We start from the raw sequence: 16,539 nt of genomic DNA on the forward strand, positions 1-16,539 counted from the left end.
TCCCACGATGCAAAAGGTATTTAATAACAGAATCATTTACCAACGTTTTGAAATCTCTTGTCAGCACATTGTTGAAATCAGTGAAATATTTAGCCATGACAATTGAGAAAACGCTGAGCACGCTATGTGATACACTCTGTCACTCTCTTCTAATAGCAGCCCGAGCTCGTCAGTGGCAACAGAAGCCGCCTCGTGGACCTGCGTGGCCTTACATTACAGCCCGTAGAGCGGCTCCAGTTCAAAGACTACAGAAGGTTCCCTTTGGGCTCAACACCCCTCCATTAGGGCTGATCAGATATCACATACAGGTTTGTGTTTGCTATCCCTGCACGCCTGCTCATGAGTCCTGTGAAGACTCTCCTTGTGTCCTCCTCCACTAGGAGGTCATATCCATCCAGCAGAGAGCGAAGAGCCTCCTGTCCCATCGGTAGTGATGCTGCGCTCACATGGAGAGCCACCCTCTGAGACCAGCCCGGCTCTGGGACATCTGGCTCTGTCAGGACCAGGGTAACGTATGGGAACAGCCTCTCCACTGTGGAGACAAACTCCTGGAAGGGAGAGGAGACGGATCATCACTACATGTATATGTACATGTCCTCTGTGCAGTAAAATAGTTCTTAGATTGTGTTATTAGCCATTGGGTTCCATTTAACTGCAGTAAAAAGTCCTTATTCGCATCATCAGCAGACTTTTGAGTCCATCACACTAAAAGTCACACCTGCATCAACTTAGTAACATTATCATGATGTACATACATAAAATAATACAAAGACAAATGTTCTGAACAAAAGCAACAGAACTAAGTGTTCCTGAAGATGACTAGTGTTCAGGTCCAGCTGGTCCCGTTGTAGACCTATCCAACTCACTCCAATCCTACACAACAATGCTGTTGATTATGGGAAACACGGGGACATAAGAACCTCTGATGAATACAAAAGTCTGCCTTTTGATTTTCCCATAAAATTAATTGATAATTATATAATAAGAATAACAATAATAATATTAACCATACAATCAGTCAATACAGTAATAAACAGAAATATACTAGAAAACTACATAATATCAGACTCCCACCATCATTTCAGACACTAATAACAGCTTTTTATTAGTTTTGTTATTGAACACTCTTTTTCTTAGGAAAAAAACTACTAGAAAAATTAGACTGAAACACAGTATAAAAGTGTATCAGAAATCTAGGTGGGTCCAGACAGGAAGTGACATACTGCAGTGTCGTTGGCGCCCTGCAGACCCTCCATGTGGACCCAAACCGGCCTGTAGAGCCTCTCTCTGCTGTAGGCCGAGTGCAGCAGGCTGAGAGAAGCTTCCAGAAGTTCCCAGGTGTGCACCCGCAGGAGGACGCCCCAGCGGGCATCAGCGCTGTGCCCCAGCAGCTGCAGGACGTCCTGCACACACCACACATAACAACCCTTATTATGCTTATGCTATTTATAGAACACAAAAAACAAAAAAGAGCTGCACAACTCTACAACTAGGATGATAGAAATAATAATAATGCATTTGCTTTATTAGTGCTTTACAGGGTACTGAAGACCCGTGACATGTTAACAATAGACAACAGAAGCAACAACAATACAAACAAGAGCGAGGACATTACAGTAAGAGACATAACATACTTAAAACAGATTTAAATATATGAGTTTGAAGTGCTGTTTTGAAAGTCGGGAGTAATGGAGAAGGCCCCGCCACCCCGCCAGATTTCTACATAAGTTGAAGAAATCTGTATTTTTAACAGCTTCATAGCTTGTTTCTTTCCTCTGAAGGATCCATGATGGATTCTGATGTCTTCAGAGCAATGTGTCATTTCCACAGCGGCCACCTTTTTTTTTTCTATATTGGCGATCTAAGAGTGCCCAGAGTGACGTACTTTACACTCAGATGTTCGTCCGTCATTATGACCCAACTGAAATGTCTCAGTCTCATTTCCTTTAAAAGACACAACAGAAGGAGAATTCTTCTTGTACCTGCAGTGTGAAGGCCACTGAGCTCTGGCCAGAACCCTCCACCAGGGGAACACCAGGTGGGCTCCTGTCAGAGGTCACATGGACCACCAACATACCACCGGCCTTATCTAGACACAGGGATGATATGAACAGTAAAGATGACCAGGGTTAAAAGACTAACAGGGTCACACTGACAATACAAGATGTCTTGACTGAACTCACGGAGGAAGTATAAAGAGTGTCAACCACTCCATAAAAGGTTGCTACTTTGTATATCAAACACACTTTGGGGCTATTTACAGGCATGGAAACAGAGCATTAAGAGCTGGGAGGTTTAATTGGATAATGTAAGGGCATCTGAGACATCCCGACTCCAAACACTAGCTTTATTTACCATCATTAAATTGTAGCTTTTTGTTACCCTCAAATATCTTGTTGTCAAAGTAGAAAGCTGCCAAGATTGAATAAGTCAAGTTTTGGAACACCACAGCTGCAGCATCATGTCATGTTTCCAGGAACAACCAATCACAACCAATCATTTTAGTCCCATCCGACTATTCGACTTGCTTCATCTTTTCTGGAGAAGGACGTCACAAGATCTGATAGAGAGGTCAACCAATAAAGACTCTTACCAACGCTGGAAATCCATAAATCTTTGTTTTTACTTATTGGTTCATTGAGTGAATCTTAAGGCTAAATGACCACACATCATAGTCATCATAAGAGGATGAAATGGGCACGTCAGATGTTTTCCATGCAGGTCAATGACCCCAAACTGTGTTTAATATTGTATTTACCTATGTTACATCATGTCACGTTACGCTACATGACGAGAGGTAACTTTCAGAAGTGTTTGTGTTGCTGTGCTTTTTTTTTTTTCCAAATCTCACGCATCTGGCTCTTCAAAGCGTTTAAAGTTAATTTCAATTTATTTCATCGATGAAAGTGAATGTCTACAGCAAAGTGTTGGTTTTTTACCTGAAAGCTGAGCCAACAGGGAGGTCCGATCAGTGACTCTAAACCAACGGACAGCCAGACTGTTGCGTTGGCTGACTGAGAACAGGAAGTCATTGTCTGAGTTGTGAGTTGGATAGAGGAAGTCCATCAGGTCTCCTCCAGGATAGAATCTCCTCAGAAGGCCCTGCTGCTCTGTAAACCGAAGGAATACAGCAAAAAGTAAATAGCATGTCATTTCTAACCTTAGATTTAAATGTAGGCTTGATACAAGTGTCCAATATGCAAAACCTTAATTATTTGATTTTTCATCTAAAAAATTAAGTCCAGTAAAGAAATATAGTTGCTCAAATTGATAGAAGATCCAATGTTGGAACTTGAACATCCAGACTACGAGATAAATAATCCAGCCTGAATGAAAGTGACCAGACCTCTGTCCTATCAGTCTGTCAGTCATGTGATCCAGAGAGAAAAGGTCAGATGAGCAATTAAAAACCCTGCCTCTGGAATTTGAGAACCAATTCAGTCTTTTCTCTCTCCACAATTTTGATTCACAATGAATGTTTAGCTTATTTGCACAAGGTTGTCTGGTGTCAGCTGTGTCCCTTTACTTTTTGGTTTATCGTTAGTTAAGGCTCAAATGTATTGCATATAGGAGTCCTTTTTTATAGGTATTCAGCAATACAAATACTAAATTGTAAATTAAATGTTGCACACATAATATGTCCAGTTTATTGATTTATATTTGTAAGAAAAATAACTGTGTGACTTTCCATGTAAACTGTTTCTTACTTGCAGCCAGATGGAATGCAGACAGCGTCGGCTCATAGATATCATAGTAGACTCTGATCGGGTGGCAGTTCTCACGAACGAACAGCAAGTCACTGATTGTTGGGTCATTTGCTCCCTGCCACAAAGTCAGACTGAACCTGAAATGAAATGTAATGTAATGTAACCTTAAAACCAAATCACAAAAACAGTCTCCGTATCACACATCCAGTGTCACATTTCATGAATTATCACTTGAAGGCTTGTTTTGATGGACACAGGGGCGGGTCATTCTTATCACTTAATGATTTAGATTTAGTTTCCCTCATTGTATAATACAGCTGGAGGTTGGCGGTGTTACCGTGGTGACTGGCTGAGGAGCCAGCTGATGTGCTGCCAGCCACTGCGAACCAACAGGGCATGGACTGGGAATGTTACCTGAAGACACAAAAAACATTCTTTGTGTTTTATTGCAGATTTCAAAGCTCTGTTTCCAGCTAAAGGATCTGGTGAGTCATGATTAAAATGCAGCATTGTATTTAAGTCAATATATCAAACAACAGGATTAAAGTCAGTTGTGAGAGAGGAGTTGATACAAATACATTAACTGTGGTAGCAAGTAGTTAGCAACTGAGCGAGCTAGTTAGCAGCCAAGTGGCTAACCCATTTTTATTGATTTTTGCCGTCTTTCTTGTGGGCATGGGGATCTCAGTGTGACTTACTATACAAGGGTCTAAGACTAAATCAGACACATTTCCAGTAATTCCATATAATTTCTCCAATTATTTCAGCTTACCTTTTGGGGGACATCTTTGATCATATTGTACATGTCTTCTACCATGGGCCTGGTGTAAGTTTCCACAAACAATGGTGGAGCATAGGCTACCTGTCAGAAATAATGCAATGTCAGCTGAACCTAGACTAAAACAGGACTAAAGGCTGAGCTAACAGTACCATGGACAGTAATATTCAATGGAATCCTCACTGGAAATGGAATAAGAGCATTGCTACGCTTAAAGAATGCAATGCCTGGCTCCATGGCGCAAATATAGACAGTACAGTTGAGACCTTGAGAGAGCGGGCCATACTACAGTGTGATGGACAGAGATCAGCTCCTTGCAAAGGATTCAGACCGCCACCTCAGAAAAATGTCTTGTCTGAGTGCTAAAATGGAAGGACTATCTACATCAGAACTGGTTCATCCTCTGGAGAGCATTAAATCCCTGAATACAGGAAATCTTAATGGGTATAAACTGTAGATGTTCTTTAAATGTTCAACTATTCAATAGTGTGCATAGACTGTGGCTATTTGGATTGTGGTCCATGCCTACTCATTATATAAATAGTTTTTGTCATATTCATGTAATGTGCTTTAACTCTGTTACGTTGCTCATTCTGGTCACATGACATCTATTGCTTCTGTCCATCCGGGGAGAGGGATCCTCCTCTGTTGCTCTCGCTAAGGTTTTTTACCCTTTTTACTATCTTTATTTGGGGAGATTTTTCCTGATCTGATGTGAGGTCCTGGGACACGGATGTCATGTGTACAGATTGTAAAGCCCTCCGAGGCCAATCTTGTATTTGTGATTTTGGGCTATACAAAATAAACTGAATTGAATTCAACAGAAATACAGCAGCCACAGTAATGTACTGACATGTTGGATTTTAGTCAAACCTCTTCATAATCAGATGGATTTTCATTGATATACAGACATTTATGTTGCCCTCAGAATGAATTGTAACAACTTTGGTGATCCTCTGACTTTTCATCATCTGGTCAAAATTTCATTCTGTCCGATATTTTGGTTTATGCCCCAAAACATGCAAATGTAATAACATTGCCATCAGCCTCAGCTGCACTTTTTGTTTAGTCATTTTAGTAAATGGTAACATGCTAACACCCTAGACTAAAATGGTCAACAACGTAACCTTTATCCTTGCTAAACATCACAATGGTAGCATGTTAGCATGCTGAGGCTAGGAGCAACAGTGCATAGAGCTAAATGCATCTTAGCCTCACACTTCTTGCAGAGGTAGATGCATGTAGGACTCATGACCTCAATAGTTATAAAAAATTCTGCATTCTTGCTATCTTGGACTTATCTTTGGACCAAAGACCATCTGACTGACATTCCAAGCTTGTTTAGAACCTACCCTAAAGAGTAGTGTACAAGTACTATAACGTGTTCCTAATCAGTTGGTGAATAGAAATACCTTCCATCCCAGAGACATGGTCACATCTGGAAACTTCTCTTGAATCAGCTGTAGAAATCTGGAAAGGAAGGATGAAAAGAGAGGACATGTCTGTAATGATGGGGCAGTGAGTTGTTTTTATGTATCTATACAATATACTAACATCTTTATTTTAAGTTATATTCTACCTTTTCTTGCATCTTCCATCATGCTTTATTTTTGCTGTGGCATTTTTTCAGATCTGATTGTATCTTCTCAAATCTCAAGCCCATCTCTGTTGATACTGTGCTTCTAATTTACCATAAGGCAATAATACATATACAATACAAGCTTGTGTATAGCAAAGAACTGATGCACAAAACACATAAAGCTCAAGCCTTTTCACCTGGTTCCATTGACTGGAGGCACGAAGTCTGGTACGTTGGGACCTTGGAGGATGTCTGCGTTGAGCCACACAGGTCTGTGTATTCTTCTGCTGCTGTTCTTTTGAACCAGCAAGTCCAATGACAAACCCACTGTGTCGAGATTCTTAAAATCTAATTTTATGCCTGAAGGGAGACACAGAACATTAAAACCTGTGTTTCCTATTAAGACTGTTAGATGGACCCAGACGTACAAAGAAAGACACACCTATCCTGCTCTACCGTACCTTTTCTAGAGGCCAGCACGGCATCCAACCATTGGTCAAGAGTGTTGTCACTATAGATGGCAGGAGGGTGGGCCATGATGGGAATTGGCTTTTCAGCAGGTGTTCCATAACCCTCCAGAGTGACATCAGACTCCAGGATCATAGCATCACCTGAGGGAAAGACAGAGGGGGAATACTTGTGTATCAGTAGTACAGTAGGTAAACCTCAGGGACAAACAACACCATCAACAACTAATGTAATGTGTTTGTGTGTGTGTAAGTGAGTTTACTTGTAAGAGCGTTGTTCATTTCCTTTTTGCTATTAGCTCTGTGAAACCAGGTAGCTAATAAACCGTCAGGTTTGCTGATATCACCCGATTGAACCAGGAAGTCCAGCATGTCTCCACCAGTAGAAAAGGAGGGAAGAGGAACTGAGGAACCTGATTGGATGGCACGACAAACACAGGCGCACATGTACAAACATAAGACTTTATATTATTCATACAAAAAGGAGGAGATGAAGAGGGTTGTATATCTTTTTTCTTTTCGGCTTAGGGTTAGGGTGAGGCTAACACATTTTGCACAATAATATATAGTAGGTTATTATTATTATTATTATTATTATTATTATTATTATTATTATTATTATTATAACAATGTTCATTTAAATAAATGTTGAAGTAAATTGTCTAAATCGGAATGTGTAAAGTAACCAAAGGCATCTGATGTAATGGAGTAAAAAGTAAAAGTTTAGTAGAGAAGGAAAGTTGCATTAAATAGAAACACTCAAGTACAAGTATTAAAGTACAGTACTTGAGTAAATGTACTTAGTGGACATTTCATGAATATGTTTCAACTCTAGTTGTCGTTGTGAAGGATTCTGTTTATACAAATAACTAACTACAATATTTCAAAATATAATACAATCACACTTCATAAACATATTATAACATTCAATGATCAGGACATACTACTAAATGTAGATACGATGCATTCAAAAGCATACAAATAGTGCTTAATAAAAAAAAATCCCCAAGAGAGTGCTACACTTCCAGAACTACGCTGTAGGGATGGCGCTATCAGCGGCGACTGTCACAAGGGCCCACACTCAGAGGGTGGGACACATGCACTGAGAGGGCGGGTGTTGGAAGAAAGCTTGTTCACTCTTAATCAGTTACTGTTTCACTGTTATATTCAGACTTCTCGTTGAGCTGTCTCTGTTTAATCTTACACACGAACTTGGCAGGTCTCCTGACAGCAATGAGACCGGGGAATCTGTAGGTTTCTAGGTTTCTATCTGAAAGAACGTGCGGTTCCTTTGTTATCATATGACCATTTCTTGCAAAACCACTCCATGTGATGACGGTGGAATGGTTCACGATTAGGCTGAAGGCGTCATGAGGGTTTCTGTTAGTGGTTCATAATGTGTATTTAAGAGGTGGTCCTTTGAGAGATCGTGAAGCAGACTAGAATATGCAATTAGTAAAGTAACACGTTGTGTCTCTGTTTCTGCTCCTTCTTCGAAGAACAAATATACTTGTGTTAATGATTTTACTCCGAGGTGGCGAGTTCATTTTTCTAACAGCGGGACACATGCGCTAAGAGGTGCATGAGCTTTCAGTGGGTAGGACACATGCACTGAGAGGGCGGGGCACATGCAGTAAGAGGGCGGGACACATGAACCTAGAGGTGCATGAGCTCTTAGTGGGCAGACACATACACTAAGAGGTGCACGAGCTGGCAGTGGGCGGGAAGCGTGGAATCAGCCTAAAATATACCCAATATACCCGGCCTAAAACATGAATGTGACATGTGAGTCAATACTGCTGCTCTCTGGGAATGCCATACAATAAAACAGCTGTATACATATGATACATATAACACAACTGATTTCTAAATTACATACACCCACTAGGTTGGCAATTCTCAAAATTCCCCGAGGACATGGGCTCAGTGATCAGAGCCTAATGGTAAAGGCCATTAAAATATTCAAATAACACATCAGATGGGGTTCAGCTATCTGCCTGTTAAAGTAAGCACAAACTATCTGTTGCATATACGTATGGTGCAAAAATAACCCAATAAAATAAATAGTGCGCGTTATTTGGAACTTAGAAATGCAAGGCAGTCCTTCTCTGACATCATAACCAAAAACAATAACAATACATGCGCCTTCTTTGCTACCGTCAACAGGCTAACAAACCCTCCAGTGTCAATAACTGCTATGCGCCAATCCACCTGGGCATGCAATCAATTGCCTCCTTTTTTTGCTGACAAAATTCAGAAAATTATCCAAACAGACGGTGGCTCCACAACAACCACAGGATATGTGTTGTTCCCATCTTTAAATAACATCCATTCAAATATCATGACACTTTCAATCAATCAATCAAAGAAGTCAAAAACACATAATACAACTGAAAACCATCCTCTTGCTGCTTAGATATTCTACCAACACAAGTTTTCAAAAATATTTCACACTGCATGACCACTGATCTTTTACAGATTGTAAACACATCTCTTCTCTTAGGTATCTTCCCACAAGCCTTAAAAACTGCAGTTAATAAACCACTCCTGAAGACCCCAACATATTGAAAAGCTACAGGCCAATATCAAACCTCCCATTTTTAAATCAAATAATAGAAAAAGTGTTTTTTCAACAGCTGAGCCACTTCTTGGCCGAAAAATAACAGTTTTGATGTCTTCCAGTCCGGCTTTCGTCAGCAGCATAGTACTGAAACTGCTCTTGTTAAGGTTTTCATTGACATCCACTTAAACGCAGACAGTAGCAGAACTTCAGTCTTAGTGTTACTGGATCTCAGTGCTGCATTCGACACGGTTGATCACGACATACGACTAGACAGACTGAAAGTCTTGGTAGGACTTTGGTGAAGCACTTAACTGGTTTGAATCCTACTTGAAGGACGGACAATACTTTGTGTTGGTAGCCAATTACACATCAGAGCTGACTATGATGACTTGTGGTGATCCCCATGTCTCAAATTGGGCCTCTTCTGTTCAACATCTACATGCTTCCAATGGCTCAGATTATGAAAAACAACAAAGTGTGTTATCATAATCCCAATTATAATCCCAAAAGGACTATAATCCCATACAAGGGCTGGCTAAATGCATTATAGAAATCAACATCTGAATGTGCCAGAATTTTCTTCAATTAAATAAAGATACAACAGAAGTTATTGTTTTAGGTCCCAAGGAAGAACGATTGAAAGTCAGTGCTCAGCTTTAATCACTGATGTTAAAAACCTCAAACCAAGCCCGAAATCTAAGTAGAGTTATGGATTCAGACCTTAACCTTGACAGCCGTATCAAGACAATTACAAAATCAGCTTACTATCACCTGAAGTATATATCAACGGTTAGAGGACTTATGTCTCAACAGGATCTGGAGAAACTTGTCCGTCCCTTTATCTTCAGTAGACTTGACTACTGTAATGGTGTGTAATTGTGTCTACCTTATGAACCATCAGACCCCTCAGGTGGTCTGAAACTGGTCTACCTTATGAACCATGAGACCCCTCAGGTGGTCTGGGACTGGTCTACTTTCTGTTCCAAGAGTCAGAACTAAACACTGAGAAGCTGCATTCAGCTTTTCTGCTCCACATATCTGGAACAAGGTTCCTGAAAGCTGCAGGTCTGCTGAGACCCTTAAAGACCCTCTGAGAACCTCAGCTCCTTTAAGTCCAGATTTTCTGCTTGCTGTTACCTTTAATTGAACCAGACTCTATTTTTGCATTTTATTTCTGAAACTGCGCTGCAACTTTTATTTATTTTGCTTTTTGACTGTTTCAATGTTTTCTTAACTGTTTAAATCTTAATTATTTTTTGACGCTTTTAATGGTTTCATTTGAAGCACTTTGAATCACCTTGTTGTTGAAATGTGTTATAAAATAAACTCGCCTTGCCTTATCACAAGAACTTTGACCGCTCTTATCAAATACAACTTTGGATCAATTAATAATAAAGTTATTATGTGATATTGTGTGCACAGCTTCAGTGGGAGCACTTGCTGAGACCAGCAAGCCGGCCCTGAGATCAGCAAGGTGGCCCTGAGACCAGCAAGCCGGCCATGACTAAACGCTTCATTCAATCATATATATGGTTCATATACTTTATACGATTCATATATATGTATATATGAATCATATATCATTCATATATGACGGCGTGTATGTACCTGACTTGGTCGTGAGCACGGCTGTGACAGTAATGATAATCACAAGGATGACGAGTCCAACAGCCACAGATATTATGATCAGCTGTTGTTTGGTTAGACAGCCCAGATAAAGGTCTGTCTTCAGTCCGGAGCCCACACCTTGGCGGTTGAGCTGCGGTCTCACCCTGCAGCAAAACATAAAAGAAACTATCAGACGCTTTTCGATGCAATAAATATCCTTCATTGTTACCTCAATGACACAACCCACACAGCCTTTCTTTAAAAAAAATTGGGTTAATTACAGGACCACATTAAGTTTGTGTGTCTCTTGCCTTTCTCCCATGCCTCTGTCAGTCCGGTCTTCTCTCTGGTTGCCCTGTCTCTGTCCCAGTCTGCTCTCTACTCACTTCACAATTCCAAAGTGTTGTCTGTCCGCAGAACAACACAGTGACAGATGGGAGTCACTGAAATGAGTCTTATCTACCGAGCAGAGTTTACAATGTGTTCACTGATACAGGGCACATACTCTTTACACTCTCTCACTATCCTGCTCCATGTGAAGCTGCCACCTGCAGCCTGGCAGCAGGGCAGAATATGTCCTTTTAAATCGAATATTTCTTCAATAAAAATCACATGTCCATTATGAACACAATTAATTATAATATAAGGAAGTTTTTCTTCCCTTCAGGTTCACACATGTTCAAAAGAAAAATCTAAATAATTGCAAGAGTATTAACAGGTCCATAAAGACAAACATTATATCATAACTTGAATGGAAACCTTGAATTTACATCTCGAGGCTTGAGAAGAGCTTCTGTATTGCAAAGGACAGAACACAAATAAAAAACAATGAAAAACTGCACAGACCCGGTCTACCCCTGACGCATAGCTTTCATGATTATACTGCCTTTAACATTTAGATAGAAATATGTATCTTATCATTATGGTTAATATTCCTAAAAAGCAGTAGTGTTTACGATGAGGATAGAAGTTAGTTTGAGCCAGGCCAAGCGGGACGTTACTGACTAATTAAAACAATATTTAGCTTTAAAGGTAATAAAGTTTAGTTACAATGTTACAGGATCCTTTTTATCAATATTTTAAGTGGATTTTTATTGGAATGTTGGATGAAAACAATTGCTTAAAATCATTATCGAACAAATTATCAATTTGAACTTGAAGCATACCACTTTAAATTTTGTGCTAATTAGAATGAATATCATCCATTTACAACCTTACATAACACCAAAGGTATGTCTGTCATCATGACAGACATACTTTTGTATGTATGTATATATACTATTAAATATAAATTATATTATTGGATATACATCATTTTGTATACATTGTGTTTATTTATGTAACACCCGTCTCATATAGTATTATATGAATCTGCTAGGTGTAGCTGTACAGTTTTAAAAGTGATAGTGCTATGACCTGTTTTTATAAATGAATATAATGGTTCCTACAACTGTTACTCTCTTATTCTAAAAACTGAATCAACTGGCGGAGCCTCCAATAGAATTTAGGTGGTCAAAAAGGTCTGTGCTCTTATTTAGTTGTGTTGAAATTGTATTTGTATTGAAATTGTATTTGACCCTTTCTTAAACAGTTCTTTAACTTTGACTCAAGGTAGGCCAATCCCAGACCACCGAAGGGGTCGGGATGGTTCCTAAGGTAGACCAGCCCCAGACCACCTGAGGGGTCTAATTCATAGCAGCAGATCACAAACATACGAAGGTCCTGAAGCTTTCAGTGCTTTATAAACTAGCAGCAGGATTTTAAAGTGAATTCTTTGTTGAACAGGAAGCCAGTGCAAAGACCTCAGAACTGAAGTGATGTGATCCACTTTCCTGGTCTTAGGGAGGACTCTGGCTGCAGCGTTCTGAATCAGCTGCAGCTTTCTGATTTACCTTTTACAGAGACCAGTGAACACACCATTACAATAGTCCAGTCTACTGAAGATAAATGCATGGACAAGTTTCTCCAGATCCTGTTGAGACATAAGTCCTCTAACCCTTGACATATTCTTCAGGTGATAGTAGGCTGATTTTGTAATTGTTTTGATATGACTGTCAAGGTTGAGGTCTGAAACCATAACGACATCTAGATTTTGGGCTTGGTTTGAAGTTTTTAACATCAGAGATTGAAGCTGAGCACTCACTTTCAATCATTCTTCTTTGGGACCAAAAACAATTACTTCAAACCAGTTAAGTGCTGCGCCAAAGTCTTACCCAGACTTTCAGTCTGTCTAGTAGTATGTCATGATCAACCGTGTCGAATGCAGCACTGAGATCCAGTAACACTAAGACTGAAGTTCTGCTACCGTCTGTATTTAAGTGGATGTTGTTGAAAAACTCAACAAGAGCAGTTTCAGTACTGTGGTGCTGATGAAAGCTGGAAAAATGGGAGGTTTGATATTGGCCTATAGCTTTTCTTTATTTCAAGGTCTAAACTAGCCTTCTTCAGGAGTGGTTTAATAACAGCAGTTTTATAGGCTTGTGGGAAGACACCTGAGAAAAGAGATGTGTTTACAATCTGTAAAAGATCTGTGGTCATGCAATGTGAAATATTTTTTGAAAATGTATGTTGGTAGAATATCTAAGCAGGAAGAGGATGTTTTCAGATGTTGTATAATGTCTTCGAGGCTTCTTTGGTTGATTGAACAAAATTGTGTCATGAAATTTGAAGGGATGTTATTTAAAGATGGGAACAACACATATCTTGTGTCCGGTGTGGAGCCACCAACTGCCCCCCCCCCCCCACCCCCATCCTTTACCTCTCTCCATCTCTTCCTCCTTCACCAGGGTTCTAAATACTGAATGATGACTCCATTTTAAATTCTCCACCTCTTTTCCTTACCTGAAGGATCAGCACCGCTGATATTGTTATGTTATTTGCATTTCAATAAGCATTGTGAATAACATTGCTGATTTTATCATCATTATAATTATATTACATCCATCGTTGCTGAATATGAATAATTGCTGTCATATTCATGTAATATGCTGTAATTCTGTTACCTTGTTCATTCTGGTCACATGACATCTATTGCTTTTGTTCATCCGGGGAGAGGGATCTTCCCCCGTTGCTCTCCTGAAGGGTTCTTTCCTTTTTCTACTGCTTAAAGGGTTCTCCTTGTTTTTTGGGAGTTTTTTCTGATCCAATGTGAGGTCCCGGGACAGGGATGTCTTATGTGTACAGATTGTAAAGGCCTCTGAGGATAATTTGTAATTTCTGATTTTGTGCTATATAAAATAAATATGTCAAAGTGGTTGATAACTGCATGAATGTACTTTAGTTTCACAAGCTTATCCCATGGCCCTAGAGCGTTGACCGTCTTTTTTTATTTGAATCTTATGACATCGATGAGTCCAAACCCATCAACGTTACGTCAGCTTTGACCTTTCTAGGTTTACGGCTGATTTAAAACAGTGGATGTCCTGTTGAGCCATGTTCAAACCATGAAACACACATATTTCATAATTTTGGTAAGAAGTGTTAATATCACCATCACCATTAGTGTGTATTATCTCAGTACTTTTTTCTCTCTTTAATTCATCCTGTTTGTAGCACGGCCACCTCTTTTCTACATCTTCTCTCATCTCTCCCTCCTTCATCTCTCTTGTCTCTCCATCTCTCCCTCATTCAGCTCTCGCCATCTCTGCCTCCTTCAGCTCTCTCCATCGCTCCCTCCCTCAGCTCTCTCCATATCTCCCTCCATCATCTCTCTCCATCTCTTTGACTTCTACTCATATGAACTTTGATGTTTAAAGTAAAGAATTGTTGCTGTAGTAAACCTGTGTTGTTGGACATCAGAATCAATAGCACGTACATGTGAAGAGAGGAGACAAACTGGTCCACAACGCTTCCTGTTAAGACTCTTGTTTCACTTCGTCTTGGATGTAAGAAAAAGTTAACTTAATATAAAGAAATGTGGATTTATGACTGTGAAAACCACCTAGAACAGAGAATGTGTAGGTCTAATGGGTATGACACACACACACACACACACACACACACACACACACACACACACACACACACACACTAAATAAAACAGAACTTTTTATCTATGGGTTTTCTTTTTCCTTTATACTTTATATAAACCCAAAATAAACCAGATATTTCACCATGTGCGGCACACAAACTGTCGTTACCACATTCGTCCAGTAGATGTCACTGTGTGTGTGAGTAAGAAGCCCCCTTCATTAGAAACTAGGCAGCACACCACACAGAGACATCTTTGTGTCTTAACCCTTCAACACTCACCTGTTCACACACAATGCATAGGAAGACTGTAGTGAAACTATCTTTAAACAAAAAACACCTTCCACCATCTCTGTCAATGATCTCTACTGGTTCTACAGGATGAACAGATGTCCTGTTAGACTAGAAATAAAAGGTCTGGAAGAAGAAACACACAAACATTTCCCCTTTTGACTGAAAGGTGATTTAAGTATTTGTCTTACTTTGGCAACATAGTTATAGATTTTGTTATTGTACTTAACCTTGTAGATGATATTATGGAGATGAACTATATGGTATTCTGCTGTGTATAAAGTCTTGGCTAGTATTAGTATTGTAGTAGTAGTAGTATTAGTAGTAGTATCAGAAGAAGCAGTAACAGCATTTCGTTACACCTGTTTCCTGGACCAATCAGAGGCAAGCAACCAGATTATGGGCGGGCCTGTGCGGTCAGGATGGAGAGCGTGCGAGAGAAGGAGAGAGGGAGAAAGAGGAGAGGAGAGGATGCGGTAAAGCAGTCTGAGTGGACAGACAGTTGGGACAGTTTGTGGAAGAGGTTTAACAGACCGGAGCAGCTCGGGATCAGCCAATCAGAGCCCAGGAGGGTCATTACCTGGTCCTGTCATGCCGGTGAGACGGGGCCATGTGGCGCCTCAGAACACCTTCCTGGACACCATCATCCGCAAATTCGAGGGACAGAGTAAGTAGAGATGTCCGAACCCTCAAAAAGCAGCTGCAGATCCTGGAGGAGTTACTGGGATCCAAAGAGTGTCTTTTCTTTTTTGCTTTGTTTAATAGAGTATTCAGACAGAAGGATAAAAGCAGGTGTGTTTGAACTGCAGACTAAATGATATGACTGTGATAATAGTCATGTGGGGATACTTACATTTCTCTCCAAATTTATTTAAAAAAACATATCCTGTTTTAAATCCAACTGAAATGTGCAGCATTACGTTGTTACATCTTCTCACTGTTTTAGCTTGCTAATCCACATGTTTACTGACATTACCCTGGTTACAGGATGTCAGGGCAGCGGTGAGGATACCAGACAAGGGAACCGTTGTGTACACAGCATCTAGGCTGAACCTATATTTGGCATTAGGTTTGATGTCTTATTTCGAGTTGGTTTCATGACTTTGCCGACAAAGAGGAGCTCTGGCCTGAGAGCCAGAGCCAGGACTCAAAGTCTGTCATGAAACTGGTAACAATTCATTTGGTGTTACGTTGTGATTCTTTGTGTGTTTGTGTGTAAAATAGAGTCAATGAATGATTAGCTTAAATGCTAATGACAGAGAGCCACTGTAGCGGTTTCATGGGGATGTTTTGATGTTTTCTTCTAGTGCTTTATTTCTGTGCTTTCCACAACTCAGTGAAGTTATGAAGTGCCAAAGGGTCGGCTTGGACCGGTCCGGCATGAGTCAACCAAATGTCTGGCTCGCCTATCGGGGTTTGGTGAATATGAATCGGTCACAGCGCAGCAGCTTTGTGTGTCTTGCTGTTCCACACACTGAGACTGTTAGCGGGCATTTTTTTAAAGTCCAAAAATGTCAGTCGTATCACATGTGTATTTGTGTGTGCTGTGAGTTTGTGTCCTCCTGATCTCTCCCCTC

At 40.2% G+C, this 16,539-nt stretch overlaps 2 protein-coding genes across 2 annotated transcripts in view; one reads left to right on the top strand and one right to left on the bottom strand.

Annotated features, from left to right (window-relative positions):
- Nucleotides 1–86: 86 nt before the first annotated feature.
- On the bottom strand, nt 87–10,811 carry fam151a (family with sequence similarity 151 member A). Its single transcript, XM_068571426.1, has 12 exons — nt 10,703–10,811; nt 6,795–6,944; nt 6,526–6,675; nt 6,262–6,424; nt 5,898–5,955; nt 4,480–4,569; nt 4,045–4,121; nt 3,708–3,844; nt 2,940–3,110; nt 1,983–2,089; nt 1,224–1,403; nt 87–548 (listed from the first exon to the last, which is right to left on the bottom strand). The coding sequence occupies exons 2-12, from the start codon at nt 6,901–6,903 to the stop codon at nt 282–284; spliced, it is 1,509 nt and encodes a 502-aa protein (XP_068427527.1). The 5' UTR covers nt 6,904–6,944; nt 10,703–10,811; the 3' UTR covers nt 87–281.
- A 4,742-nt stretch (nt 10,812–15,553) lies between these two features.
- Nucleotides 15,554–16,539, top strand: part of LOC137780701 (potassium voltage-gated channel subfamily H member 6-like) — a 43,780-nt gene continuing 42,794 nt past the window's right edge. Inside the window, exon 1 of the mRNA XM_068568891.1 lies at nt 15,554–15,629. Coding sequence (XP_068424992.1) covers nt 15,554–15,629 — 76 coding nt within the window. The remainder of the gene's footprint in view (nt 15,630–16,539) is intronic.

Source organism: Clinocottus analis, unplaced genomic scaffold, assembly GCF_023055335.1.
Source record: "Clinocottus analis isolate CAN_PGR_092001 unplaced genomic scaffold, fCliAna1.0.p SCAF_11, whole genome shotgun sequence".
NCBI lineage: Eukaryota > Metazoa > Chordata > Actinopteri > Perciformes > Cottidae > Clinocottus > Clinocottus analis.